Source organism: Pongo abelii, chromosome 12, assembly GCF_028885655.2.
Source record: "Pongo abelii isolate AG06213 chromosome 12, NHGRI_mPonAbe1-v2.0_pri, whole genome shotgun sequence".
NCBI lineage: Eukaryota > Metazoa > Chordata > Mammalia > Primates > Hominidae > Pongo > Pongo abelii.
Window position 1 is genome coordinate 59056545 of NC_071997.2, and position 27486 is coordinate 59084030.

A 27486-nucleotide genomic window follows, 5' to 3' on the forward strand; every position below is an offset into this window, starting at 1 on the left:
TATCTAAAGGAAATGAAATCAGAATCTCAAAGAGATATCTGCACTCTCATGCTCACTGTAGCATTATTTGCAATAGCCAAAATACAGAAACAAATGTCTGCTGATGAATGAATGGATTTAAACATTGAGAGAGAGAGAGAGAGAGAGATAAAGGTGATATTTATTTATATAGATATAGATATAGCTTATTCAGTCTTTAACAAGAAGGAAATCCTGCCATTTGCAACGTGGATGAACCTGGAGGACATTATGCCAGGTGAAATAAGCCAGGCACAGAAAGACAAATACTGCATAATCTCACTTACATGTGGAATCTAAAACAGTAAAACGCATAGAAGCAAAAAGTAGTTGCCAGGGTGGTCACTAGGGTGAGGCGGAAATAAGAAGATGTTGGTCAAAGCATCCAAAGTTTCAGTTACAAAGAATGAATAAGTTCTGGAGACCTAATGCACAGCATGGTGACTATAGTTAGTAATATTGTATTAGATTCTTGAAATTTGCTAAGATCATAAGATCTTAAGTGTTCTAACCATAAGAAAAAAAAAAAAGAAAACGTTAACTATGTGAGGTGCTGGATATGTTAATTAGCTTGATCATGGTGATTTTTTCACAATGTATATGTATATCAAAACATCAAGTTGTATACCTTAAATATACACAATTTTTATTTGTCAGTTATACAATAATAAAGATGAAAAAATAAAATTTTTAGCATATTTCCCCAATTTAGTATTTGTGTTTATGTACAAATTATGTATCAGCACTAGTTTTCCAATATATTGTATATGTTATAAAACATACATAAAATTTTGAGGGATGAGGTTTTAAGTAATTATTATATAATAACATCTTAGTAGGAGTAAAGTGATAGAATAAGCTTCATTATTTTTGAAAACTCTAGATACTGACCTGGGAATTCTACAATCATTAGGCAAATACTAGCAAATTAATAAGTGTTAATGTTATTTTTGCTTACAAATGCGATTTCTAATTTGTTAAAAAGTTTTGAAAAGCATATTTGTAAATAATCAAAGGAAATGTTCAAGTATTCATTTTGCAGAATTGTAATGTTTAATTAAAATTTGTGTCATGAAATGTATCATATATAAGAGTGCACAAAGATAATCAGTTTAAAAGAAAAAAGAAAGATTGTTTTCATTTGGTTCAAGCAAAAAATAATTGTAAAAAGTTAAAGGGTGTTTAATGGATAGTGAATAACTGTGGGGCCAGGAATAATCTGTACCCCGCTGGCAAGTCTCCTGGATAAATGTGCATTGCATCTAATATATGTCAAGCCCTGGGTGCAGAAAAAATACAAAGATGAATAAGAGCTGATGCCTGCCTGCAAGGAGCTTGGTGTCGAGTAGGGGAGATAGGTGTCTATACAAATAGCTAATTTATACAAAAACACAGAATTTGACCAAGGCTTAACAACAATAACCAAAAAAAGATACTGAGAGCACAGTGACAAGGGGAAGGACAAGTTTATTTGAGAATTTGAGTCACCTTGAGCAAGGCCTGGAGAAAAAGCCAGGAAGAGCCTCACTGGAGAAGACTGTAAACAAGGGACTTAGAAAAAAGAGACTTGAAGGCTTAGGAAGGGTGGGTGAGAAGTAGTAGGGACAAGGGGCATGAGGAAGGGCAGTGTCTAAATCTGGGCCTTGCTCTTAGACTTTCCAGAAGGCCCAAGAGCCCCTAAGGATGAGACCAATGTGGCCAAAGTGATAGGAAGGTTGGGCACAGATGCTGGGTCAGGTAGGGACTCTTGAGGGAAATCTGGAGGGTGGCCTCAGCCCTAGACTCACCACCCGGGGAGCTGTCTCTGGAGGACCAGGTCTGCTGTGGGATAGGCGGCTTCCTGCCTGGATAGCCAAGTCAGGGGCTAGATCAGGAGACTGATAGGAAGGCAATGCGGCCGACGTGAGAAAGTAGAAGCAGGAAAGTAAAGTGGTTAGGGGCACAGTACCGGAACCCAACTTCTGAATTTATGTCCCAGATCTCCACCTTTTAGCTTCTTAATCCTTGATCAAAACTTAAACTCTCTGTTCCTCAGATTCCTTTTCCATAAAATGTGGACAATCAAATCACCTACCTCATAGAGCTGCGGTGAGCAGCAGGAAAGGAGCTGTCAAATAGAAACTGCTAGCACAGGGTTAGCACCCATCAGTGTTAGCTGGGAGTATTCTCTAGGCATTTGACCAGAGGGTCCTTCCATTTCTCTATCCCCACTGATTTTTTCAAAAGTCCATTTCATTGTCATTGAGAGCCAATTCATTCAGTTGGTCAAAACGTGGACTACTGAGGCCAGTGGGTTGAGGCTCAGTCTCTCTATGGACCCTTAATGCTTCTTGGTTCCACATCAAAGATGGAGACTGCTTCCAGCATAGTCCCCAGCCTGGGGAGCCAGCCATCTCAAAATAGGTGCCCTTGGTCATGGGAGGGCCTACGGGAAAGCAGGGGTGGGCCAAGGACCCCATCCCCCATTGAACAACCAGTGTGCGGACACTACCACTCCCATCCTTTAATTTTCTAAAATAAGGAAAGAGACAAAATAGTTTCAATCACAGGCTTCAATTCCTCTTTTTCCCACTCCTACTTCCCATATCCTCCAGCCCCTCCCGCAAAGCTAACACCCCAAAGAAGAGTCTTGGCATTCCTGCTGCTCTGGAGAAAGGCTCAGCCTCTGATAACCAAGGGACATAAGGCTCTTAAAGGCAGTAGAACCACCAGGGAGCCCAGGAGCTCCGAGGCAAAGGTGCTGGCAGCAGGCACCCAGCAGCCTATATATGGAGCTGCCAGGAAAACGACTTGTTTCCAGGGTGAGCCGGCACAGGCTTTCAGGAAACTCGGAACCTAGCAACTCAGAACCTAGCAACGTAATTGAAGCCTGCCACGCTCACCTCTCAGCCCTCCACCTCCAGCCCAGCTCCTGCTCAGCGCGGAGCTGCTTTGGAGAACTTCCTGCTGGCGCCCAACAGCTGGGTGAATTCTGCTTACAGTGTTTCCCAAAGAGGCCTGTGGGACATCTGGGTCTTCCATGGTGGTGGGGGTTTTGGCCTCAACAACAAGGCTCTGGTGGCAGAAATGATAGCAACCCAGTGAAAAGTGAGGGACAAAATGGTCAAAGGAGTCAGTGCAAAAGCACTGTCCGGGAAAGCGAATCAATCCAGATTGTCCCCTTGGGAAACATGGCATGTGCTTGGGGTGACAGCTGATTCTCCTCTTAATCACTGTCATGAAAACAAAATAACCATAAAAGCAATGGCAGATTAGACAAGGGAAATTAAGGAACCCAAATACTGACAGGATGCATTTTTGAAGATATAGCAGACTCCTGGGTCCTTTTGACAATCTTCCCACACCATTTCTCAGACCACCTTCTGCCTGAACCTGCACGGTGTCAAAATGGCCTCCACAAGAAGCAACCCAATGGGGCTCGGTTCTCTCCCTGCCAAGACCAGGATGATAACGCAGTTGTGATGGCCACAGGACTAGGAAAGACCATGGATATAGGCAGCAAAGTCTAAGGAAATTTTCTTAGACAGAAGTCTGAAACTAGCATGGAGAATAAATGGTTAAGGAGAGAGAGAGAAAGAGAGAAGTGAGAGAGATAGAGCGAGAGTGAGAGCAAAAGCGAGAGCGAGAGAGAGAGATCAGAGATGGGACCTCCAAAGCCAGGATGTAGCAAGGTTACCAGCAGCAGCCCTGTAAGGTAAGTCTGGTCCCACAGGGCCTTTCAAGAGGGACTCCTCGTGTCTAGGGCCAGAAATGACTTCTAACTGGCTTCTGGTCATTTTTCCTTATTTTAACAAAGATCTATTTGATTTAATAGGCTTTTGTCTCAATGCTATTTGAACATACTTTGTTGACTCAGTGAGGGCTGTTTTAACCATTCTCCTTATACTATCCTTACCCCTATTTCATTGCTTCTCTTCCTAATTTTCAGGCTTCCATTTCTACCTTCTTTCTATTATTTTCCCCTACCTTTCCATCCTATGTATTAAACTTTATTCTTTTTAAAACTATTTGCTTCTATGTTTTAGCCTTTTCATTTAAGAAAAATTTAACCTTAAAAAATCTTCCTTCACTTATATTTTCTTGTATATTCCTTTAAAATGTTGTTTAGATATTTACAGATTTAATGCTTGTATTAAATTAAATACTTGTATATTCCTTTAAAATATTATTTTGATATTTACAGATTTAATACTTTCTATTGTATTTAGTTTTAGTTCAACTTTTTATGCTTAAATTGTTGAGGGCTTTAAATCCTTGTTGTTAACTGTATCAGTCATGATTCAGAGCAGGCATGTGGCAGATTATACTTCCTAAAAATGGCTGCAATATTTCCATCCCACATGCTCTTCCAGAATTTTGTCACTCCTCCATCAACAGGTGGAGTCTAAGTCCTCTCCCTTGAAACCAGATGAGTCTGTATAACTGCCTTGACTACTAGAGTATGGCAGAAGGGATGCTATGGGACTTCTGAAGCTAAGTAATAAAGGTGATCTCTCTCCCTCTCTGTTTTTGTCTTTCTCTCTCTCAAAAAGCTCTCCCTTGGAACCCAGCAACTATGTTGTGAGGAAGCCCAGGTCACCTGGAAAAGTCCACGTGGATAGGAACCCAGGAACTCAGCTGACAGCCAGCACCAGCTGGCCCACTTGTATGCATGGGCCCTCTTGGAAGTAGATCCTCCAGCCTTCAGTAGAACCCCTCCAACTGATTCAATGTGATACAAAGATGAACCTTCCCTGCCAAGCCCTGCCCAAATTGCAGGTTTGTGGGCAAAATAAATTATTGTTGTTTTAATCTACTAAATTCTGGATGGTTTGTTAGACAACAATAAGATAACTGAAACTAGGAAACAGAAACTATGTGTTTTAAAAAGGAAGAGGTTTATTAGAAGATATCAAATACTTACAAAAACTTTGGAAGGGCTAGAATGAATCTCAGAATATAAAATTATTAAACTCAAAAACATGCTATAGTACAAGGACCAGGAAGTCCCTGCTGGCCAACATACCCACTTTTCAACATCTAAAAAGCCAAGGAGTGGGCACTGGAGCACTGCTCATGTCCCTTGATATGGCTCGACAGCAGAAAAACCACCCAAAGAGACAGGGAGATTACTCTGCCCCGTGCCCACCCTCTAAGTCTCACACAAGGCATATACTTGGTATTACTTAATTTGCATTCAAATTCTAGCTGTAAAGGAATCTGAGAACTGTAGTTTTCAGCTTTCCAGCCTCTGCAGTACAAGGAGGCCCTCAGAAGCAAGGAGAAATAGAGATTAAGCAAATCAGCCAAAAATATCCACGTCTACCTTCTGCCCAATTGATTATACCAACTACCATATTTTCAAACTGTTTTTATTTCATCTCCCCGTTTCCATATTTATTACTTCATTTTTCATGATTTGTTTTTATACTGGCTAGCAGAATTAGTGGGTGCAATGATGACAGAGCTTTGAGGAGACTGCACTCTACAAGCAGGGAAGTTTAAAACCTGTCTCCAGATGCACCTGTGGCATTCATCTGGTCTCGCCTAATAGATACCCAGTCCTTGAGGTTGGCTCCTTAGTTGTGCCTAGCATACTCTCTTCCCTCAGTCTCACTCTACAAAGGTTTCCAGGTTATTAGTCTGAAATGTATCCATCCAGCTCATTTTCTACACATTAACATTTTTATACTCACTATCAAATTTAATGGACTAAAAATATATACTGTTCTGCAATTCAGTTTTTTATGTTATAATATATCAAAACAACTTTCTAACAGTATATATGGATCTATCTCATTTTAAACAGCTACAGTTTTTTCAATCACATGAATTACTATAATTATTTAACTAATCCCCTCTTGATGGATACATAGTCATTCTTTTCCAAAATGGCTTCTGAGTTTTAGTTCATTCTTGCAAAGGCCATCTTCATCACAAGATTATAAAAATTACCTGATACATTTTTTGGTTATTTTATAATTTGGGGTTTATTATTGTATTTTAATATATCTGGAATTTACTTTTGAGTGTTGTGTAAAATACATATTCCACCTTTTCTTCCAGAGGTCTACCCAGTTCTCTTAATACCATTTATTCAATAATCAAATGTTTGCATTACTGTGAAAAGCTACTTTTATAATATTCTAAATTCCATATACATGTGGGTTGGTTTGTCAACTCTGTTCCACTGGTTCATTTGGGTATCCCTTGCACTAGCACTACATTATGTTAATAGGTTTTGATATTTGATAGAGCTTTAGACATCATTTTCAAAATTCTCTTGATTATTTTTTCCTATTCTTCCAAACATATTTTAGAACTGATTTGTCAAATTGCACTCCAATTCCACAAAAAAACCACAGATGTTATTGAAATCTTTACAGAAATTGCATGAAACTTACAGATTGATTTGGGGAACTGACTGTGGCAGCTATGGAGGTGTGGCCACTCGAGTCTCCCCTTCAACAAAGGATTTGCCATTCAGCTGCAAGCAGTGCAGTTATCCATGAGCCTACAGCTGTTAGCACCTTTCAGGTTCACCTCAGCTTTCAGGCCAAGACCATGCTCTTTCCAGCTAGGCCCCTCACCAATGGCTGAGAGCAAAGAGGGCATAGAGACTGGCCGCTTCTTCCCAATGCAGGATTTTTCTAATGGGTTATTTGCTCTGGAACTCGCCACTGAGTTGGCTGCTCATTGCAGTGTGAGGCTCTTCTATTCAATCTTGCCTTTATCTCTCACATGTGTTACTCCCAAATAAACTCCCTGTAGCCTTCCCTCTCAATGTCTGCTTCACAGAGAACCCACCAACACTGACACTGACATATTCATAATATTGAGTCTTCCCATCCAATAAGACATATGTCCCCACCTAGTCTATTGTTCAATGCCCTTCAGAAAAAAATTTTATCATTTTCTTCATATTCATCTTGCACATTCTTAAGTTTATGACTAGTAATTATTCAATTTTTTTAAGTTTTTTTTGCTGAAGTAAATGACATCTTTAAAGTGTGACAAAATATATCAATCACACTTTTAATTGATATATTTTAAAGGTATGTAGTAGGTCATAAGGGTTTATAACTGTTATATCATCGCCTTGTCATTCATTTCTAAGTTGTCTTCCTTTTGACCTCCTGAAAACAGACATAGTATTAAACAACAACAATCTACTTCCATCAGTAGGAGAATGGATGAACAAATTGGTATATTTAAACAATGGAAAGTTAGTGACTGAGAAAAAAGGATTGATACATACAAAACATTTATTAATTGATACTGATGCATGAAAAACATGGAGTGGGTAAATCTTACAGAGATTATGTTGAGCAAAAGAAGCCAGACACAAAACAGTACATACTGAATTATTCCATGTATATGAAGTTCAAGAGTAGGCAAAATTAATCTATAGTGATATAACTGAGAAATATGGTTACCCAAAAGAGGGGGTATCTACTGACTGGAAAAAGGTACAAGGGAACTTTTTGGAGGATGTAAATGTTCTATATATTGATTTGTGTTAAAAAGTCATCAAATGGTAGATTCACTTAAGATTTGCTCCTTTTACTGTATGTAAATTAAAGCTCCATAAATAAAACATAGTGGGTCAGAGGAAGACTCTGTTTCTCCTACTGATTCTCCACCTAAATAAATGACCACTGGCCAGGCACGGTGGCTCATGCCTGCAATTTCAACACTTTGGGAGGCTGAGACAGGAGAATTGCTTGAGCCCAGGAGTTCAAGACCAGCCGGGGCAACATAGTGAGACCTCAACTCTACAAAAAAAAAATTTTAATTAGCAGGGTGTGGTGGTGCGTACCTGTGGTTCCAGCTACTTGGGAGGCTGAGGTGGGAGAATTGTCTGAGCTGGGGAAAGTTGAGGCTGCAGTGAGCTGTGATCGTGCCACTGCAATCCAGTCTGGGCAACAGAGCATGAGAGCCTGTCTTGAAAAACAAAACAAAACAGACACAAAAAAAAAAAAAAAAAAAACGACTAACCCATGGTCAAAACCGAACCCAAGAGTCAACCTTGACTCCTTCCTCTCTCTTCTGCCCCACGGGTAGCTATTCACCCTTGTGTGTGTGTTATAAAAGAGCTCCTAAATGACTGCTGACTCTGAAAGCTTCTCCTTTCCTGTTGCCACCCACTGTTCACGTCTGAGGGCCCACTGTCAGCTGACTTGCCACAGTGGCCTCCTAACTGATCCACATTCCAGGTCACCTTCCACGCTGTATCAGAGCATGGAAAGTGGTCTTAGAATGCTGTTCGTTCTAAGATAAAAATCCCATCGCCTATACAGCTTAAATCTCTTCAATAGCATCGTATTACCCTAGGGATAAAGTTCAAATGTCTATGCATAGAAGCTTGTGATCAGATAGGTGGGGGGGAAAAAAAAAGTGCAAATGCCTAAACCTGCTTAAAAGGTCTTCTAGGATCCTGAGCTCACCAGTTTCTCCAGCCTGACCCCACTTGCCCTTCCTAGCCTCTTTCCCTCCTCACGCTCCAGCCATCATGGGCTTCCGCCAGTTCCCTGAATCCTTTTCTCCTCCCTTGTCTTTTTTCTCTCACCTTCTGGCTTTTGTATATGCTGTCCCCTTTGCCCAGAACATTCTCCCCACTCAACCTTTCCCTTTTTCTGGCTAACTTTTACTTAACCTTCCAGTCTCCATTCAAATGTCACTTTCTTGGGGAAGCCTTCCCTGAATATCTTGATGAGCTAACGACCTCCTGCTTCCTTCTATGATCTCAAACCATCTGGTCCTTCTCCCACTGGCACATGCATCACACCTTTCTGTAATAAGTTGTTGAACTGGCTGATGTATTAAGTCCTCAATAAATATTTAGATGAATGAATAATGAATGAATGAGAGCAAGGATTGGAAGAAAACAACTAGTCATGAAATTCATGTCATAGTGACCAATTCCACCTCCATAAGCATAGATGCCCAGAAAACACAGGGCACACATTTGGGGTAGGAGGAATTACTCACCATTTCTTAACTGGATATATTGTTTCTAACATCGCCTTTTTTTTTTTTTTTTTTTTTTTTTTGTAGCAAGTGCCTGTGCTTCAACCACCACTTAATTTGTTAATTCTGACTTAATCCTGAGACTGTAGGTAGAGAAGATAACATACTCCCATTTCACAGGTGAGAATGCACAAGCACAGAAAGTATTTCTAATTTGTTCAAGGTCACAGAACAAGCCAGTGGCAGAACTGGGTCAGACTCAGTTCCTCTGACTCCCTGGCTTGAGGTTTTACTCTATTGTCAGATTCTCTATGTCTCCTGCAGGCCATGTGTCCCTACCAAATGTAGGGATCACTGGTTTGGCCTTTGTGAGAGCAGGTGCTTAGAAATCCTGTTGAACTTTCTTCCTTCGCTACCTACCCTATACCAGAAACCCGCTGCACAACATTGATAAAACCAGTTCTATTCTAGGCCCCGACTTGCTGCTGCCTGGGGAGGTGACCCCCAGGGCATTCCCCCTCATGTTTGACTGAATAAAACTCCCTGCTGAAGTCTTCACATGGCACACTGCATGAACATGTGGGACCCACTGGTTGCCAAGCCAAATGTGGCTCCAGATTATTCTAGGAAACAAATAAATTGTTTTGCTCTGGATTGAAGGAATTGCTAATTACGGATTTTTATTTTGAGCAGTGTTCCTTGGAGCTGGCAGACAGATGGAGTAGGCGACTTGCTCCAGGGGCATTGTTAAGCAGGGGGAACTGTTTCTGCCCCTGGTTATGAGACTGTGCCAGAGCTCATTGCTGCCCAGCTCTTGCCCTCAAGGATGAGGGAGGCTTCCTGGCTCACAGTTATTTCCTCTTCTCTGGGACTGGCCCTCAAAGCACAAGCACAAGACCCTAGTGGTGGTGTCAACCGGATATTACCCTTCCTGCTAGCCATATAATTGTCCTAAGGAGAAGAGCAGAGGTCTTTTCTAGGATTCCCTACCTGGAACTGGGAATGAGAATCCATTTATCACAGCAGCTGACGTGTAGAACACACAGTCTGCTAAAGGCCAGGTTTTCAATTATCAGTGAGAAAAAAAAAAAAGGAGCTGAGAGCATTCTGAAAACTCTTAGCCTCTGACACCCAGCTTCTGATACCCAGTGTGTCCCTGATGCCCTCACAGGTTGGTTGGTTGACACTTTTTTGGATTCCCCATTCCCTTGGATATGCTGATAAGTTTCTTCTTTCTTCCCCTTTCTTTCTTTTTCTTTCTTTTTTTCTTTCTTTCTTTTTCTTTCTTTCTCTCTCTCTTTCTTTCTTTTTCTTCCTTTCTTTCTTTCGTTTGTTCTTCTCTAAGCTAATTGAGGTTGCATTTCTGTAATTTGCAACCAGAAGCCCAGCCTGATGATGATGGACAGGATTCAAGGACACACAGAGGACCCAGGCTATGGCTTAACAGACCTAGCTGTGGATAAATTGCCTGGGCATTTTGGAGTTATATTGTCCAATCTCAGTACAATGACCAATCTACATCAAAGAGGTTTAAAGAAAACTATGGCAAGATGGGGGAGGAGAGACGGTGAAAATACAGTGAGATGAGCTCAGATAAGTGAAAACAGAAAGAGGCCAGAGAGAGAGAAACATGCCAGACAGATAGGTTAAGAAGGCTTGTTTCTGATTCCAGTTCTATTCTAGAGCTATAGGTCTCTCGGTCTGCTCACTAAGCCTCCTTTTTACCTTCTTAACACATGAATTGAAAATTAGTGCTCTGAACACCATTATTTAATCAAATAAAAACATTTAACAAGATCCAAGTCCATTATTACCCACAAAGGGATAACCAGGCTTAGATCCAAAGGGCTGATGGGAGGCCGATTCCAAATCACAGGGCAGTAGCAGTGTGAAGTCACTGTAACCGTCCACCTACCTCTGACCCTCCTAGAACCCACCCTAGTCACACCTCTTCTGTGATCATCTACCTCTCAGCTCTGTCCAGTGTTGCCAAAGGAAGGCTGTAGAACGGAAGATGAGAGAAAGAATAACCTCCTTCTCTCCTGTAGGAGAACAGCTTAGAAGCCAAGCCACCTTGGAAGAATCCACTTTTCCTAATGGCATGCAGCCACCTTGTTCTCCTCACCACCTCTCCCCATGATCCAAAAAAGAAAGAACAGACCAGGTGTGCTGGCTCACACCTGTAATCCTAGCGCTTTGGGAATTCATGGTGGGAGAATTACTTGAGCCCAGGAGTTAGAAACCAGCCTGGGCAACAGAGAGACCCCATCTCTACAAAAAAAAATGAGTAAATAAAAATAGAAAGAATTCAACCCGGCTGCCCTGTCTGGGAGGTGTACCCAACAGCTCCGAAGAGACAGCGACCATCGGGAGCGGGCCATGAGGACGATGGCGGTTTTGTTGAAGAGAAGGGGAGGAAGTGTGGGGAAAGGAAGGAGAGATCAGATTGTTGCTGTGTCTGTGTAGAAAGGGGTGGGCATAGGAGACTCCATTTTGTTCTGACTAGGAGAAATTCTTCTGCCTTGGGATGCTGTTGATCTATGGCCTTTCCCCCAGCCCCCTGCTCTCTGAAACATGTGCTGTGTCAACTCAGGGTTAAATGGATTAAGGGTGGTGCAAGATGTGCTTTGTTAAACAGATGCTTGAAGGCAGCATGCTCTTTAAGAGTCATCACCACTCCCTAATCTCAAGTACTCAGGGGCACAAACACTGCAGAAGGCCGCAGGGTCCTCTGCCTAGGAAAACCAGAGACCTTTGTTCATGTGTTTATCTCCTGACCTTCTCTCCACTATTATCCTATGACCCTGCCATATCCCCCTCTCCGAGAAACACCCAAGAATGATCAATAAATACTTCAGAAATTAAAAAAAAAAAAATAATAATAATAATAATAAAATGGCCACCATATTGGATATTTAAAAAAAAAAAAAAAAAAAAAAAAACAAAAAACAAAATAACAAAAATCGTAAAATGCGGCGTGGCAAAAAGAGCATACTACATTTCGAGTGAAGAGACCTGGATTTTTTTTTTTTTTTTGAGCCGGAGTTTTGCTCTGTCGCCCAGGCTGGAGTGCAGTGGCATGATCTCGGCTCACTGCAAGCTCCGCCTCCCAGGTTCACGCCATTCTCCTGCCGCAGCCTCCCGAGTAGCTGGGACTACAGGTGCCTGCTGCCATGCCCGGCTAATTTTTTTTGTATTTTTAGTAGAGACGGGGTTTCACCGTGTTGGCCAGGATGGTCTCGATCTCCTGACCTCGTGATCCGCCTGCCTCGGCCTCCCAAAGTGCTGGGATTACAGGCGTGAGCCACCAAGCCCAGCAAGACCTGGATATTAATCTTAATTTTTTGCTAGCAACTAACTGTAACTTTGGTTATTTCTTTCTTTTTTTTTTTTTTTTTTTTTTGAGACGGAGTTTCGCTTTTGTCGCCCAGGCCCAGGTCAGAGTGCAATGGCGCAATCTTGGCTCACTGCAACCTCCGCCTCCTGGGTTCAAGCGATTCTCCTGCCTCAGCCTCCTGAGTAGCTGGGATTACAGGCACCCGCCACCATGCTCAGCTAATTTTTGTATTTCTAGTAGAGATGGGGTTTTGCCGTATTGGCCAGGCTGGTCTTGAACTACTGACCTCAGGTGATACACCCATCTCAGCCTCCCGAAGTGCTGGGATTACAGACGTGAGCCACGACACCCAGCCTGGTCATTCTTTTTACTTTTCTAGCTTGGTGATTTCCCTCTTCTATAAAGCAAGGGAGTTAGAATCAATCACTAAGGTACCTTTTTTCTAGAATCCTATGCATCTGTGCTTTTTGAATAAAAGCAGAGGATCATATTTCCCTGGCCATTTCTTCTGAAACAGCCACTATAATATTTAAGTTTGTAGGCTCAGTCTCAGAATACACCGTTAAGGCTGAAATAAAGACCTTTTTATCCATTAAAAAAAAAAAAAGAATTCAAAATAGAAAGAACAAAAGTAAAGAGGGTACATAAGCCCCCACACCCAGTGTCCCCACCTAGTCCTCCCAGTCTATGCCACAGCAGAGCAACCTCACTTTCAGTGCCCACTACAGGGATGTGAGGAGCATAAGGAAGGCTTCCACTCAAAAAGTCTTTGGGTGAGGAGGTCAAAGGTGGGTGGATCACTCAGGTCAGGAGTTCACGACCAGCCTGACCAACATGGAGAAACCCCATCTCTACTAAAAACACAAAATTAGCAGGGCACGGTGGTGCATGCCTGTAACCCCAGCTACTTGGGAGGCTGAGGCAGGAGAATCGCTTGAACCCGGGAGGCAGAGGTTGCGGTGAGCCAAGATCACACTATTGCACTCCAGCCTGGGCAACAAAAGTGAAACTGCATCTCAAAAAAAAAAAAGTATTTGGGTGAGGTATTAAGCCTCTATATCAAGGAAAAGGGAATACTAAGGCCCCGTGAAAAGATTCTCATCCTTACTGATAATTTTTACAATCAAAATTAAAATATCACTGGGATGCCTCTTTCTGCTTACCAGTTGGTCCTCATATACTGCTAGTTGGCCCAGAGATTGGAACAATCTTTTTAGAGAAATATTTAACAATATATATAATTTTAAGTGTTTGTACCTTTGTCCTAAAACCAGTTCTATTTGTCCTAAAAAATTTCACTTTTTTAAAGGACCATACTAATCTTCCCTGTATCATTCCAATTTTAGTGTATGTGCTGCTGCAGTGAGCATGAAATTTCACTTTTTGTAATGTAGCCTATGGCTATAGTATGAGTTCACATCCTGGCATCATCACTAACCTGGTAAGCTTGGGCAAATTTCTTAGTGTTCCATGCTCAATTTCTCCATCTGTAAAATAGAGATAATAATAATACTAATCAGGTTGCGGTAAGGATTAAATGATGAGTGTAGGTAAAGCTCTCACTACCTGTCAGATAGTGCCCATAGTAAATAACGTGCAAATGTTAGCTAGAATACTGTAATATTATTACCCCATCAATGTACCACATATACATAAAAGGCTATATATAGCCAGATCCTTTATAATAGTGAAAGACAGGAAACTATCAAGTTAAAAAATTATATTCATCTACACAATGAAATACGCTGATGAAATTGTTACCAACACTATAGATCAACACTATAGATGGGTATCATTATGGAAAAAATAAAAAAAAAGGTACAGTGTTAAGTTAGTTACAAGAGTACGTATAGTATGAAAATGATGTAAATAAGAATGATGATGATAATGTGATTGTTGACTAAATGGATGTTGACTAAATAGATGTTGCATGAATATGCATGAAAAAAATCTATAGGAATCAACCTAAAATGTGTTTGTGTGTGTGTGTACAGGATAGTGAAAGGTATTCTCGTTCTTTGCATTATAATTTTTAACATTTTTTTTTTCAGTAAGCCTGTTACTTTTGTGGGCATTAAAAATAATAGCCATACTCATAATCATAATAATGACCCAAACCACAAACTAATGATGGGCCACGAGCAGGGAAGAGAAAAGAGACAGAGAAGGACCCCGACACTTGGCCTCTTGCCTCAGGGGCTGATGATCACACTACTTCTGCCCTACTGGCTGTGGAAGCCCGGGGGCACTACAGAGGTCTTAGGAGCGGAGTTGGGCACTGCAGATGCTGCAACTGGATGCAGACTTCATCTCTGCTGCGGCTTCATTGGCCATGTTTTTTGTTACTCTGATGGCTGGCCCTGCCTCTGTCCCTTTTAAATAAATCCTTTAGGAAGAAAAATAAAAGAGGGAGTGGAGGGAGGGGGTAGGAGAGAAGAGAGGAGAGGAAAGGAAGGAGAAGAAAGGAGAAGCAGAGAGGAAAGAGGAGTGAGAGATGCAGTGCCCCTGCATCTCCATGGCCCCAGGAAGTGGGACATGGAACTGTTCCTTAGCTCTCGCTGTCAGGAATCACCATGGAGACAGAGTGCTGGCCTCTTCATGATTAATACTCCCAGGCAGCTGTCTTCTTGGAGTCTTTTAAAATATATACACTATTATTTGAACACAATGATATTTAGAGCAGAAAGATCAAGGTAGGGTGTGGAGGAGGGAGCAGTAGCATAACCAGAACTATGACAGGGGCTGAGCCCTCCCCAGAAGAGAGAGCAGGGAAGCTGCCTCTACCCTCCCTCTGCTCCTCCCCACCTCCTTCCCTGGATTCAAAGCTTCCAGTCCCATGCACTGCAGCATCAGCATCTGAAGGGCCAACCCAGCACCTGGCACTGGGCTGTGCTCAATGAATATTTGATGAATGAATTTCTTCATTCATTAATTCATTCAGCAAATGTTTGTTCAGTGCTTGTCTAGAAAGTGATTCTCCTTTGCACCTTTTCCCATGGAAACAGAAAATTCACTCTCACCTTCCCCAAGATCACACATACACACACACACACACACACCCCAACAACTTACACAACAGCTCCAAAGAACCTTATATGTGCTACTTCTCAGCACTAGTTGTGACCCACTGTTTTCCTATCCATGGCCATCACTCCAGGGAATTCTTGCAGGGATGGGCACCAGCCAGCTCAAGTTTGCACATCACATCCTATTTGAAAGCTACAGGGAGATCCTCCATCTAAAGCCATCTAACAGTGAATCCTTTTGTAAAATTAATTATCTTTTCCTAAATTGTCTTATAGAGTAGGCTAGCCTGGACTTGACTCTCAGCCCTACCACTGAATAGAAGTGTGGTGTCGATCAAGTCATTTGACCTTTTTGAATCTGTTTCCTCACCTGTGAAATTGGTCTCCAATTCCTTACTCCATAGAACTTTTGTGGAGACTGAATGATAAAATATTTGTAAAATGCTCAATGTATGTGATTTCCCTTTTCTCCCTTGTGTACATTTGTGTTTTTATATTTGAAGTGTGATTAAAATGGAGCTCATAGATCTAAGCTCCTCTCTCTTCCTTCCCTTCCCAAAGATCTTTATTTTATCTGGGCCCAGAATCTCTTTGTAAGCTGTTAAAATGTAGGGAGAAGAAGGGACGAGCTGGGAAGAACTACAAAATGCTCAGCCCCCTTTATATTCCTTCCCAGTCCTCAGAGAGCCAAAGGCAGATGCAAATTGCCCTCCAGAGGTAGCCATCCTCTGTGCCTGTGAGTGTGTGTATGTGTGTCCATTGGAGGTAAGTAGCATAGACATGGGGGTGTGAGCCATCCCACACCCAGAGCACAAGCTGTCTCTTCCCTATCTCCTTTCCTAATCACTCCTACCCACCCCCGAGCCCTGCCCCCAGGTCTGGCCTGTAACACAAGAAACTTTGGTGACTTGGACCCTTGTCCTAACACAGACCTAGTCCAACAGCCCTTGGCAGAGAGAAGCAATGGCTTGGCAACTCACCAAGAGAGTAGGGGAATTATCTGTGACTAAGAAGGAGGAGGAATGCTGTGGCAGAGGGAAGAACAGCAGAAGGGATGGGCAACCTGGGGCTGGCCAATCTGGCCCGACGGGGCGACCTGGGGAGACCTGGACACCAGCCCAGTCAAACTCCTCCCCTCCTCCTCCCTCTTAGGCAGTAGGATGCCAGAGTGGATTTGAGACATGTGTGCCCTGCGTGTCTGGTGTGGGCTCACCTGGCCTTGGCAATGCATTTGGATTAGAATCAAACCCTGGATCTGAAATAGAGTATAAGGAAAACCGTGCTTGGTGTGTCCAATCTTTACAGACATCTGCTGGGTTTCTGCATTTCCTACATGCTCATATATGTGCTACTAACACAGAACCATAGGCGCAGCCATTTAGTAAGACACACTGCAAGTGCATGACCCTGTGAGAACCTTTGTATGATTTGTGGACTTGAGGAGAAGATGCATACAAGTGTGTCAGCATATGTTTTGCAGGTGATTGTGTGAAGGGACATTTCTGTGAAAACACTTATAAGGTCACTGTGGGATGAGAAGTGGGCACCTAGTGCTGGAGATGGGGCTCAGGGTCCCAGCAGACATAAAACCAAAGTCTACCTTCTGGCCTATAATAGGCACTTAAGAAATGAATACTGAATGAACATTGAGAAACTGAATGAATGAATGTTTGGATAATGGACATAGGGTGAAAGGACTGAGAATGTGGTGGGGTTTGGGCATTCTTGGGCTCTCTCTCTCTCTCGAAAAGGAGGGTACAGGGGTGGAAGAGAGGCTGGGAGCTGCCCATGATGCTGAGTCCGCCACCCCCAAAGGGCTTTGTTTCTATTTCAAAAAAGGAGAGAAGGAAGGAGGAGCCCTAGACCTGCCCACCTTACCCTCCAGCACACAGAGTCTCAGGAATTGATGCTCTTCATAAAGAAGAACATGCTATTCCATGTATTTATTTAATCCTTCCTCCCATGTATTTATTTAATTTGGTTCCAGAAAGGAGTTAAGTGAGCTATAATACAAAATAAAATAAACATTTTAAAAAGAATGAGAGAATGAGACAGAGGGAAAACCACAGCAGAAGAGAGATGAGACTAGGAGAGTAGGCAAGCTTCTTTGCTGGAGTTGGCTCTGATGCTTCTGCAGCCAAGATTCACAGCCTCCTTAAGGCTAGGATTTTTTTTTTCTCAAAAGAAGCCCAATTATTTCAACTACTGATTCCAGGGAGATATTTCCCGTGGATTCCCTGTGTGTTGCTGGGAACAACATCCTTAGAGTGAAAGTCATTTGTATGAAGGCAGAAAAAATGTTCTGCAGAAGCATCTCATACCCTGTGGGTGAGGGAGGAGTGAGCAGGAATTGGCCCTACTTTTCTGGAAGACAATTTGCCAGTTGTCTATCAAAATTTTACATATACTTTGGCACACAATTACACTCGTTGGAATTTATCTCACAGACACATTCACATTTATATAGTCAAGGATGTTGACTCCAACATTGGTATAAGTAAAAAGTTGGAAACTGCCTAAATGCTCATGGATAGGGGACAAATCGACTAACTCAAGGTACTCCCTTGCAATGGAGTACTATACAACCTTGAAAAAGTATTACAGGATCTTTATGTCAGGACATGGCACAATCTCTAAGTTATTTCAAGTGAAAAAATAATAATAATATTGCAGAACAATGTGTATGGTTGGATATACATAAAATTCTTCTGAAAGAATACCCAAGAAACTTAAATGTGGCCACCTCAGGAGTTAGGAATGAAGGTAGGTGGAGAAGAGGGACTTTTACTTTTCAATTTAGAATATACCCTGTTGTGCTAGTTGACTTTCCTCCTACAATTAACAAGTATTACAGTCCTTTTTAATTTAAATTATTTTTCCCAGCACAAATTTAAAAAAAAAAAACTTAAAATGGAAAAACACACAGGCGTGAGCAAAAGAAATGAATGGCAATAATCTCTATGGTTTACTGAGTGCGCCTGGACGTTTATGTGCTCTCAGTTTCTCTCCACAGGAAATGCACAGGTGAGAAACTGACGTTAAGGGGGATTCAGTGTCAGGCTAGTAAGTGGCAGAGGGCAGATTCAAACCCAACACGGTCCTCCCCTGCTGCCCCTCGGTCTCTGCCTCCAGGTGGGAAGCGCATCTACCGGACGGTCGGCCCGGTGAGGCGCAGCGCCCCAGACGGGCGCATCCGCGGCCCCGGCGCACACAGGGCTCCACGCTTGGGGAGCGCGCGCGCACGCAGCGGCGCGAGCCTGGCGGCGGCGGCGACAACAACAACGTCACAGCTCGAGCTTTCCTTTTCGGGAGTCCCCGGCACACATCCTGTGTCCATGTTTGGGCATTTACGTCACGGCGGCAGGGCCGGGGCCTCCCAAAATGGCAGTGGCCCGGGGAGTCGGAAGCCCGGAGCCAGCGACGCCGCAGCTATATAAGTGGGGGGGCTGTGGGTTGGGGGAGCCCGGCTGCGCTTTGGAGAGGCGAGGAGCCGCCGCCCGAGGCCGGTGCGGGCGAGCGAGGGCGCCGCGGCTCCCCGACTCCTTTCCCAGAGGTGAGTGCCCGAAGCCAGAAGCCCGGGCGCCTAGGTCTGCGCGCTGCGGGGAACCCCTACCGCTAGCCTCCCCGCCACCCGCGCGCCCCCAAGCCCAGCGGGCGAGGCCCCGGGCGCCCCACAGCCGGCGCCGCGCCATGCTCCACCTTAGCGAGTTTTCCGAACCCGACGCCCTCCTCGTCAAGTCCACTGAAGGCTGTTGCGCCGAACCCAGCGCTGAATTGCCCCGGCTGCCTGCCAGGGACGCTCCCGCGGCCACCGGCTACCCTGGAGGTAAGGAGGGCGAGGAGGGGTGCTCAGACGACGACGGCGCAGCGCGGGGGCGCACCATACCTGAGAACCAGGAGGGACTGGGACACTGGAGCTATGAGAATAGGGGCGATGGGAAGCTTAGGAGTCCTGGGGTGCGCACCCCCATTCCCACCCACACTGGGCCGCCAGCGCCTCCGCAGGAACCTGTGCTGTTATCGGAGCGCCCTTTTGCCTGTGCACGTGTGTTTTGCGTGTGCATGTTTCTATGTGCTCCTTGGGACGTATGCGGGCCCCTACTGAATCAGAATGTGCAAAAGGCACTTTGTGTATATCCGTGGGCACCAAGAGTTTCGTAGGTAGGGGTTGTGGACTCAGGTGCACCCTTTGATGTGCCCAGAGCTGATTCCTGCTCCCTCCTCAGCAGGCGACTTCTTGAGCTGGGCTTTGAACAGCTGCGGCGCAAGTGGGGACTTAGCCGACTCCTGCTTCCTGGAGGGGCCTGCGCCCACACCCCCTCCCGGCCTCAGCTACAGCGGTAGCTTCTTCATTCAGGCAGTGCCCGAACACCCGCACGACCCGGAGGCACTCTTCAACCTCATGTCGGGCATCTTAGGCCTGGCACCCTTCCCCGGTCCAGAGGCAGCAGCGTCCAGATCCCCGCTGGATGCCCCTTTTCCTGCGGGGTCCGATGCCTTGCTGCCGGGTCCACCGGACCTTTACTCCCCGGATCTGGGCGCTGCCCCTTTCCCAGAGGCGTTCTGGGAGGCCTCGCCTTGCGCGGGTGCCCCCTCGCAGTGCCTGTATGAGCCTCAGCTCTCCCCGCCCGACGTCAAGCCCGGCCTCCGGGCGCCTCCCGCCTCGCCAGCGCTGGACGCTGTCTCTGCCTTCAAGGGTCCCTACGCGCCCTGGGAGCTGCTTTCTGTGGGGGCCCCAGGGAACTGTGGGTCACAGGGAGGCTACCAGGCCGCCCCGGAGGCTCGTTTTCCCGCAATAGGGACCAAGATTGAGGACTTGCTGTCCATCAGCTGCCCTGCGGAACTGCCAGCCGTCCCAGCCAACAGACTCTACCCCAGCGGGGCCTACGACGCTTTCCCGCTGGCCCCGGGTGACTTAGGGGAGGGGGCTGAGGGCCTCCCTGGGCTCCTGACCCCTCCTAGTGGGGAGGGAGGGAGTAGCGGCGACGGCGGAGAGTTTCTGGCCAGTACGCAGCCTCAGCTTTCCCCGCTGGGCCTTCGCAGCGCCGCCGCGGCAGACTTCCCTAAACCTCTGGTGGCGGACATCCCTGGAAGCAGTGGCGTGGCTGCACCACCTGTGCCGCCACCGCCGCCCACCCCTTTCCCCCAGGCCAAGGCGCGACGCAAGGGGCGCCGCGGCGGCAAATGCAGCACGCGCTGCTTCTGCCCGCGGCCGCACGCCAAGGCCTTCGCTTGCCCGGTGGAGAGTTGTGTGCGGAGCTTTGCGCGCTCCGACGAGCTCAATCGCCACCTACGCATCCACACGGGCCACAAACCCTTCCAGTGCCGCATCTGCCTACGCAACTTCAGCCGCAGCGACCACCTCACCACGCACGTGCGCACCCACACCGGCGAGAAGCCCTTTGCTTGCGACGTGTGCGGCCGCCGCTTCGCGCGCAGCGATGAGAAGAAACGGCACAGCAAGGTGCACCTCAAGCAGAAGGCGCGCGCCGAGGAGCGGCTCAAGGGCCTCGGCTTTTACTCGCTGGGCCTCTCCTTCGCTTCTCTCTGAGCAAGAGATGGGTTTATGGGTTGGGGCGCCGCCGTTCGGCGCGCACGAGATCCGGGCCGTTCCCCTCCCCGCTCTTCTTCCAACTCCTCCTCGCACGCCCGAGGGCCGGCCTCCGGTCCCGCTTCCAGTTTCCTTGAAGCGCCCGCCGCACACGCCCTATTCAGCACCAGCTCCGCGGACAGTTCCCGCGGTCCAGGCGCTGTCTTCCCTGTCAGCCGCGCTTTGGGGGAAGTCTTCTGAGACCACCCAGTGAATAGGCACTACCCTGGGATTCAAGACAGTCTTTTGTAACTGGCACACGCCCCACGCCTTCCTCTATAACCCCCAGAGACAGGCTGGGGCAGCGCCAAGGCGGTCTCGCGCGGGACTTTGTACAGCAGTGTCTTATCCAGCAGCCATTGGATGTAACGTTTTGCTTTGGGGTTTTTTTCCTTTTGTTGTTGTTAATTTTTGTAAAGCAGACGCTACTCTCAAGCAGTTGACAAAACTGTTTATTTTTGCAATTAAAATTATTGTGCTAAAAGCTTACTGAATCTGCCATGTAACCTCCTGACCCTTCCCCTCAGCTTCTCCCCCAGGACTATATGTGCCAGAAGATAAAGGAGATCCCCACGCTCATGGGGTACAGGCCCTGAACATATTACACACCCACTGTCAGGCACACCTGCCAGGAACTGCAGCACAGAGTAGGCATTCAATAAATGTGTGTTGGGTTAATGAACGAATTTAATCACAGCTTACCTAAGGGCTGGAGGTGTTTCTGGAACTTCAAAGTGGTTAAAAGGCGTAGGTGTTCAACATTATGTATATATTATTCTCCTTAATCCTCGCATTCCCAAATAAAGCAGGCATATACCTCATTTCAAAGATGTGGAAGCAATGTAGATAGCTTGCTGGAACATTGTAGTTAACCCAGGCTAGGAACAGACAGGTCAAACAAATCTGTCCAACTTCAAAGCCAACCCTCATTTTTCAAACCCAGAATGGAGGCACCTAAACTTGATAGCACTGATTGGAAAGGCTTCCTACCAGAAGGTGAGAAACAGGTTTGGCAGCTAGAGGGAGCTCCAGGCAGTAGCGACAGCAGCAAAAGGCTGCAGTATTTTGGTGCTGTTTGTGAAAGCCCAGAGTGTTCAGTGTCACAGAGGCTCCGGACAGTATCTATGCATCTGTTCAAGAGTCACATGATGTCAGGACCCAAAGGGTCTCAGCATTTAGCTAGAGCACACCTGAATATAGCTAGGAGCAGGCACTTGCCAGAGACTGATGGTCACCTTAGTTGCTCTTCCCACAAAAAGGATCTTCTCCAGGTGGCATCAGCCTACTTTCCATTCAGCCGTACGCCTGCCACAGCCACTTTTCTCCAGCTGTCCTTCCAAGGGAACTCTTCATGGCTTTGGGATCAGAGGAAGGCTAGGAGGGTAATGAGGAAAGCATGACCTTGTAATGGTGAAGGTGGCCCCTTTTTACTCTTTGAACTCCCCACCCAAAGCTTTTCCACTCTTTCTGGCCACCTTGGGCAGACTTTGGAGCATTAAAAGGCTGCTGTGCTCTCCATCTCTCTGCTCCAATGACTCCTCTCTGGTAAGGAAGAAAGAAGGCCTGTGTCTGAGGACTTCATTCTTTTCTCTTCTGAGCTGAGCTGTTCTTGAATTAAGAGAGCTTACAGCCCTATGATGCCAGATCAAACCAGCTTCTGATCCTCTTGCTTCTTTCTTCACCCCTTCACTCTCAGATATGCTCACCCTCCACCCCACAGTCCAGCAGACCAGAGACAAAATGATCAACTCAGAGAATTCCATCCTTTTCTCTCCCCAGGTGTTAAGTGCTTTCATGTGGCCAAGTATCTTGTATCTAAGAAACTAATTTGTGGTAAAGGATTTAATATTACCTCTTCTAGGAGAATTAACATTTTCGAACAGTAGCCTGCAGAGGGCAATGTTTAACCCTATGAAGAGGCTCAAATTGTAGACTGTCAGGCACTGTGATAAGTGGTAGATTCATGGAGACACAAGATAATGATGATCCTCATTGTCTTACTATTTAAGTCACCACACCTTTCACTTATTAGGCATGGGCCACCTGACTTCACTTTTCATGAAGAGTAGGGCAAGAAAAGCATAATGGCCCATATTTCAAGCAACTGGTCCCAAATCACACAAGCTGAACAAAGGAGGAAACGCAGACAGTGGGTGGCTGGCCTCTGATCACCCCTATCTTGCCCTCTCCAGCAACATTCCAGCAAGTGCTATCAGCTCTATTATTCTTATCCTCACACCCACCTAGGCCTAACATCACTGATGAGAATATTGAACCCCAAAGAAGTGACTTAGTAGTAGTCCTGATACCAGAGCCCAGTCTGGCTGTGTAACTCCTAGCTGAGAAGTTCCTGCTATGTCCCAAGGGACACTGCTCCCATTTATTGGAGCTTCCCCTAGGGATTGTGAGGGATGAGAATGTTAGGCTACAGATGGAAAGAATTAAAACCAAACAATCTGAAAATCAATCCAAACCCAGGACCCAACCAGAATTGGAGACCAAAGAGCTCATTTTCCTTATTTGCTCCTCTTTTACAACTGGTCCTCAAAACATGAGTGTTTTCCTGGACCAGTTCTTAGCTCTCTTCTTTCCTATTTCAACACTTTCCTTACAGAGTGCATTCATTGCCAGGCCTTCAGCTATTATTCCTATGTAGATGGCTTCTAAGTCAAACAGCCCCATGGTTCTAATGAATACCCCCATATGGATGTCCCACCACCATTCCAAATACAGTCTGTCTAAAATCAAATCACCCTTCCATATTTCTGGTAATAGCAACATTATTTGATTCCCTGGATTCATCTAAGTAACTACAGCTCTGTGGGATTCACTTTTGCTTCTTCCTACCCCACACATCCAGGCTGTCACTTAGACTTGTTGAATCTTATTGTAATTCTTCAGGGTCTTCTCTACTCTCATTCATGGTACATTGTTCCAGGTTACGTATTATAATCTTTAGCTTGTGAGCTCAACTTCAGTGGGGATTTACTTGGGCAGCAATACTCTGTGGCCTTGGGTGATGGTATGTTTCTCCTGAGCAGTTTCCTGTTTGCTTCTACCAGACACTCCAAGAGTATCACCTGATGGAGACCAATCTTTTGTTAATTTCTTGGCTTGAGGTTCTTGTAACATGCAGATGTTTTGAGTTCAAAGTCCAACTCAAGTAGTTATAAATTCTCAGAGACAGTTCCCGCTTCTCTAACCAGGATCCAGGTCAGGACAAACAAGCAATATGCCTCCCTTCCTATACCTTCTGAGGTTAGTCACAGCACATCTCATGCTTATATTTCTTGGTCTCGGTCCCCCTATTTTGGTCCATGTAGATTTTTTTCCCTTTCTTGCAAGCTCAGCTGAGCATTTCAGGAGATGTCTGTTACATTTTATGAAGCAATCCACATATTTTGTAGCAAGAGAGTCTTTGGGCTATCTAGTCAACAATGTTGTTGAAAACTGAAGCCAGATGATATTAATTCTTCTATTAAAATATTTCCCACATTTATCCTCTCTGTGCCTATTGCCAGCACCTTAGTCCATGCCACTCCCTCCATATACACATATACCTTGGCTATGTCAATTTCATAGAATCACATAATAGCGTTGCAGTTGGAAGGAGTTTGTAAGAACATCCTGTCCAGGCCAGGAATGGTGGCTTGCGCCTGTAATCCCAGTACTTTGGAAGGCCAAGGCAGGTAGGTGGCTTGAGTCCAGGAGCTCAAGACCAGCCTGGGCAACATGGTAAAACCCTGTCTCTATTTTTTTTCAGTATTTTTTTTTAAAAGAATATCCTGTCCAAACTCACACTCTACAGAAGAGAAAACTGAAGCCCAAGATGTTGGGGATTTTCTGAAGGGCACACAGATAATAAGAGAATGAAATGGGCCTTGAACCTGGGCCTTCCAGTTCCAAGACCATTGCATATCTAAATATCCACTCACTCCACAGATACTGAGTGCTACTACATGCTGGGCCAGCGATTCCCAACTATTTTACTTTCTGGGGCACCTGAGAAATTTGACACACACATCAGTAACAGAGGCTCACTGAAGTCCTGATTCTCACACTGGAAAGGTAGGAAAAAGTAATACAAATCTTGATGAGGTGGGATATGGGGGGGAGTTTGAGAAAGCAACCCAGAATGTTTGCTATTTTCTCCCTCTTCACCCCAACTCCTGTACCCTATTTGAGACAAGGCTACACTATGCCAAACTGCTTCCTGTGGTCCCTCTGCCTCCATTATGCCTCTTTCATTCCACATTGCCCAGCATTAATGATGAAAATTTCCTAATACACCATTCACAACAAACAAGGGCTTCATCCCAAACTGACCAAGGTTTCCACTCTCCTATAAAAAAAAATACCTATTTTTCACCCTTGCTGTCAAAGCCCTCTATATCTGATCCAAATTCACCTTCCACCCTCCTCTGTCATCTCTCCCTTTGTGCTTTGCTCTGCCACCTCCCTTCCCCCACTAGCTATCCAAATACTCCCACCCTTGAGCACCTTCAAGGGCAGAAACCTCATTTGTTCTACATGTGTGGACCCCATATCACCAATTCTAACATGAAAGTGCTTAATTATTGTGTCAATTAGTTGAACAACAACAAAAAAAACCCAAAAGGAGAAGAAGGGAAACAGAAAGGGGAAGGAGGAGGGAAGGAAGGTGGTTGGAGAGCATGAAGCTGGCAAAGAGAGAGGGAGGAGAAAGGATCAGGAGGGAAAGATGGGAAAAAGCAGGACTGAGGACCGAGTCTGCAGCAAGGGGCCCTGATAGGCACCATAGGTCTCATGAGTGGGTCTACACCTCTGGCTAGTCTGGGTCTTTCCAGCTCTTGCTGAGCCCACAATTCTCTGCCTCAGCTCTGGGACCCCACAGGTGTCTCCGTCACTGAGCTCTCTCTCTCTTTTGGTTTCTCTGGTTCACATGGAGTGGGATTCAGTTTAACATTTTTAGAACTGTGGTTCCCATAACAACCAAGCAGGAACTGTTGTCTGTGAAATGTAGCATGGGCACACATGCGCACAAATACACATGCATACATTCACAGACATATGTGCACACACATGCACACATGTGCAAATATGCATGAACTCTTATCCACACATACATGCACACATGCATGTGCTCACAGATACACACATGCACCTATGTACACTTGCATATGCACAAGTGTACACCTGCATACACATACACATCCACACATACTCATGCGAACATGCACAAAAGCACACACATACATAGCCATGCATGTCCCAAATTGTTTTGACACATTCACAGGATGCACAGAGTGAGGAGAAACATCACAACAAAGGTGAAACCAAGACAATATACGGACATTTTTGGCCATCTGCAAGAACAGATGGATTTGGGGAATCTGCGTTTTGACACGTGAAGATCCAGTGGACTTTATTATAGCAGAGAAGGCAGGAGGGCACTGTGGTTGAGCATAGACTTTGGAGTTTGATGACTTGAGTTCAAGTCTTGACTATGCCATTTGTTGAGCTCTGAACTTTAGCGTCTTCATCTGCAAAGTGTGGATAATAATAATATTAGGAAGAGTAAATGATATGCATAAAAATTATTAGCATGATGCTTGGTGCCTGGTTAATAGGAGCTGTTATCGTTTGGGTATTAGGAAAAGTGATTTCTCATTTGTCCAATCTCAGAAGACTTCCTCGAGGAGGAATGAAATTCAGGAGCTACAGAGAGGAAGAGAAGATCGAGAGAGGGGGAATTCAACCTGATTGGCCACTGTACAGCCTCTGTCCTTATTAAATTTGCCATTCCCCCAAAGCCACTGACAAGTTTACAAATTATCCTTCCTGATACTGAATGTCCCAATGCCTCTGCCTTCACAGGAGTGGGATGGGGATCAAAGAGAGTTCCCATGAGCCCCAGAGTTACTGGAATCCTGGGACTAAGTTGGGTTTCTGCTCTCCTGCAACCAGACTGCCCCACAAGGCACATGTGCACAGCCCTACCCAAGCACCACCCTCAGGCTGAAATAACACTTCCCCCTTTTCTCATCCAAGCTTCAGCTCTGCTCTGGCCTTGGTTGCCTCCAAACCCTGTGTGGCTTCTCAGCCCCACTGCAGCCCTGTGGACTTCCTCCAAGCGCACGACAGCCAGATTGTTTCTGCCTCACCAGCTGGGTAGGCCTTAGGCCAAAGGTGGGGCCCTCTAGGTGCTCCAGTCCCAAGAAGCCTGGCTGCTATCTTAGCCAAGTGGTGGGAGTGGGTAGGAGGGAACCAGGGACCTGGAGGCCTTTTCCTCCTCCTCTAGGTCCGGGATGGGATTTGCGATGGGTACACGTGTTCCTAGGCAGCTCTTTAAGAGCAGAATTGGGTCTCCGGATGGGGTCCGGCAGCAGATCCGCCGGTTCCCTAGGAATGCCCAGAGGGGATCATCTCAGGTGGTCTCCGCGGAGACCAAGCGTCTGACCCGAGGTCGCCGAGTGCACGACCCAGACGCGCTGCCCATGAGGCCGCTTAGGGACCGTGGCGCATGTCTCAGGAGTAGCGCCTGCGCCCGCCCCCTTCCGGATTCACAGAACCGCCCACCCCCGGAT

The 27486-nt window shown here is 45.5% G+C and overlaps 1 protein-coding gene and 1 non-coding gene across 2 annotated transcripts; one reads left to right on the forward strand and one right to left on the reverse strand.

Annotated features, from left to right (window-relative positions):
- Positions 1–13569: 13569 nt before the first annotated feature.
- Positions 13570–13674, reverse strand: LOC112132156 (U6 spliceosomal RNA). The gene has a single exon (XR_002913965.2). It is a non-coding gene; the product is annotated as a U6 spliceosomal RNA (small nuclear RNA).
- A 5120-nt stretch (positions 13675–18794) lies between these two features.
- On the forward strand, positions 18795–21403 carry EGR4 (early growth response 4). Its single transcript, XM_024242565.2, has 2 exons — positions 18795–19156; positions 19560–21403. The coding sequence occupies exons 1-2, from the start codon at positions 19021–19023 to the stop codon at positions 20879–20881; spliced, it is 1458 nt and encodes a 485-aa protein (XP_024098333.2). The 5' UTR covers positions 18795–19020; the 3' UTR covers positions 20882–21403.
- Positions 21404–27486: the final 6083 nt, after the last annotated feature.

What these genes read in the sequence shown, in the direction of transcription:
- EGR4 (XM_024242565.2), top strand. Translation starts at nt 19,021, where the DNA reads ATGCTCCACCTTAGCGAGTTTTCCGAACCCGACGCCCTCCTCGTCAAG. An exon ending in GGCCACCGGCTACCCTGGAG is followed by an intron (nt 19,157 to 19,559) that starts GTAAGGAGGGCG and finishes CCTCCTCAGCAG; the next exon opens with GCGACTTCTTGAGCTGGGCT.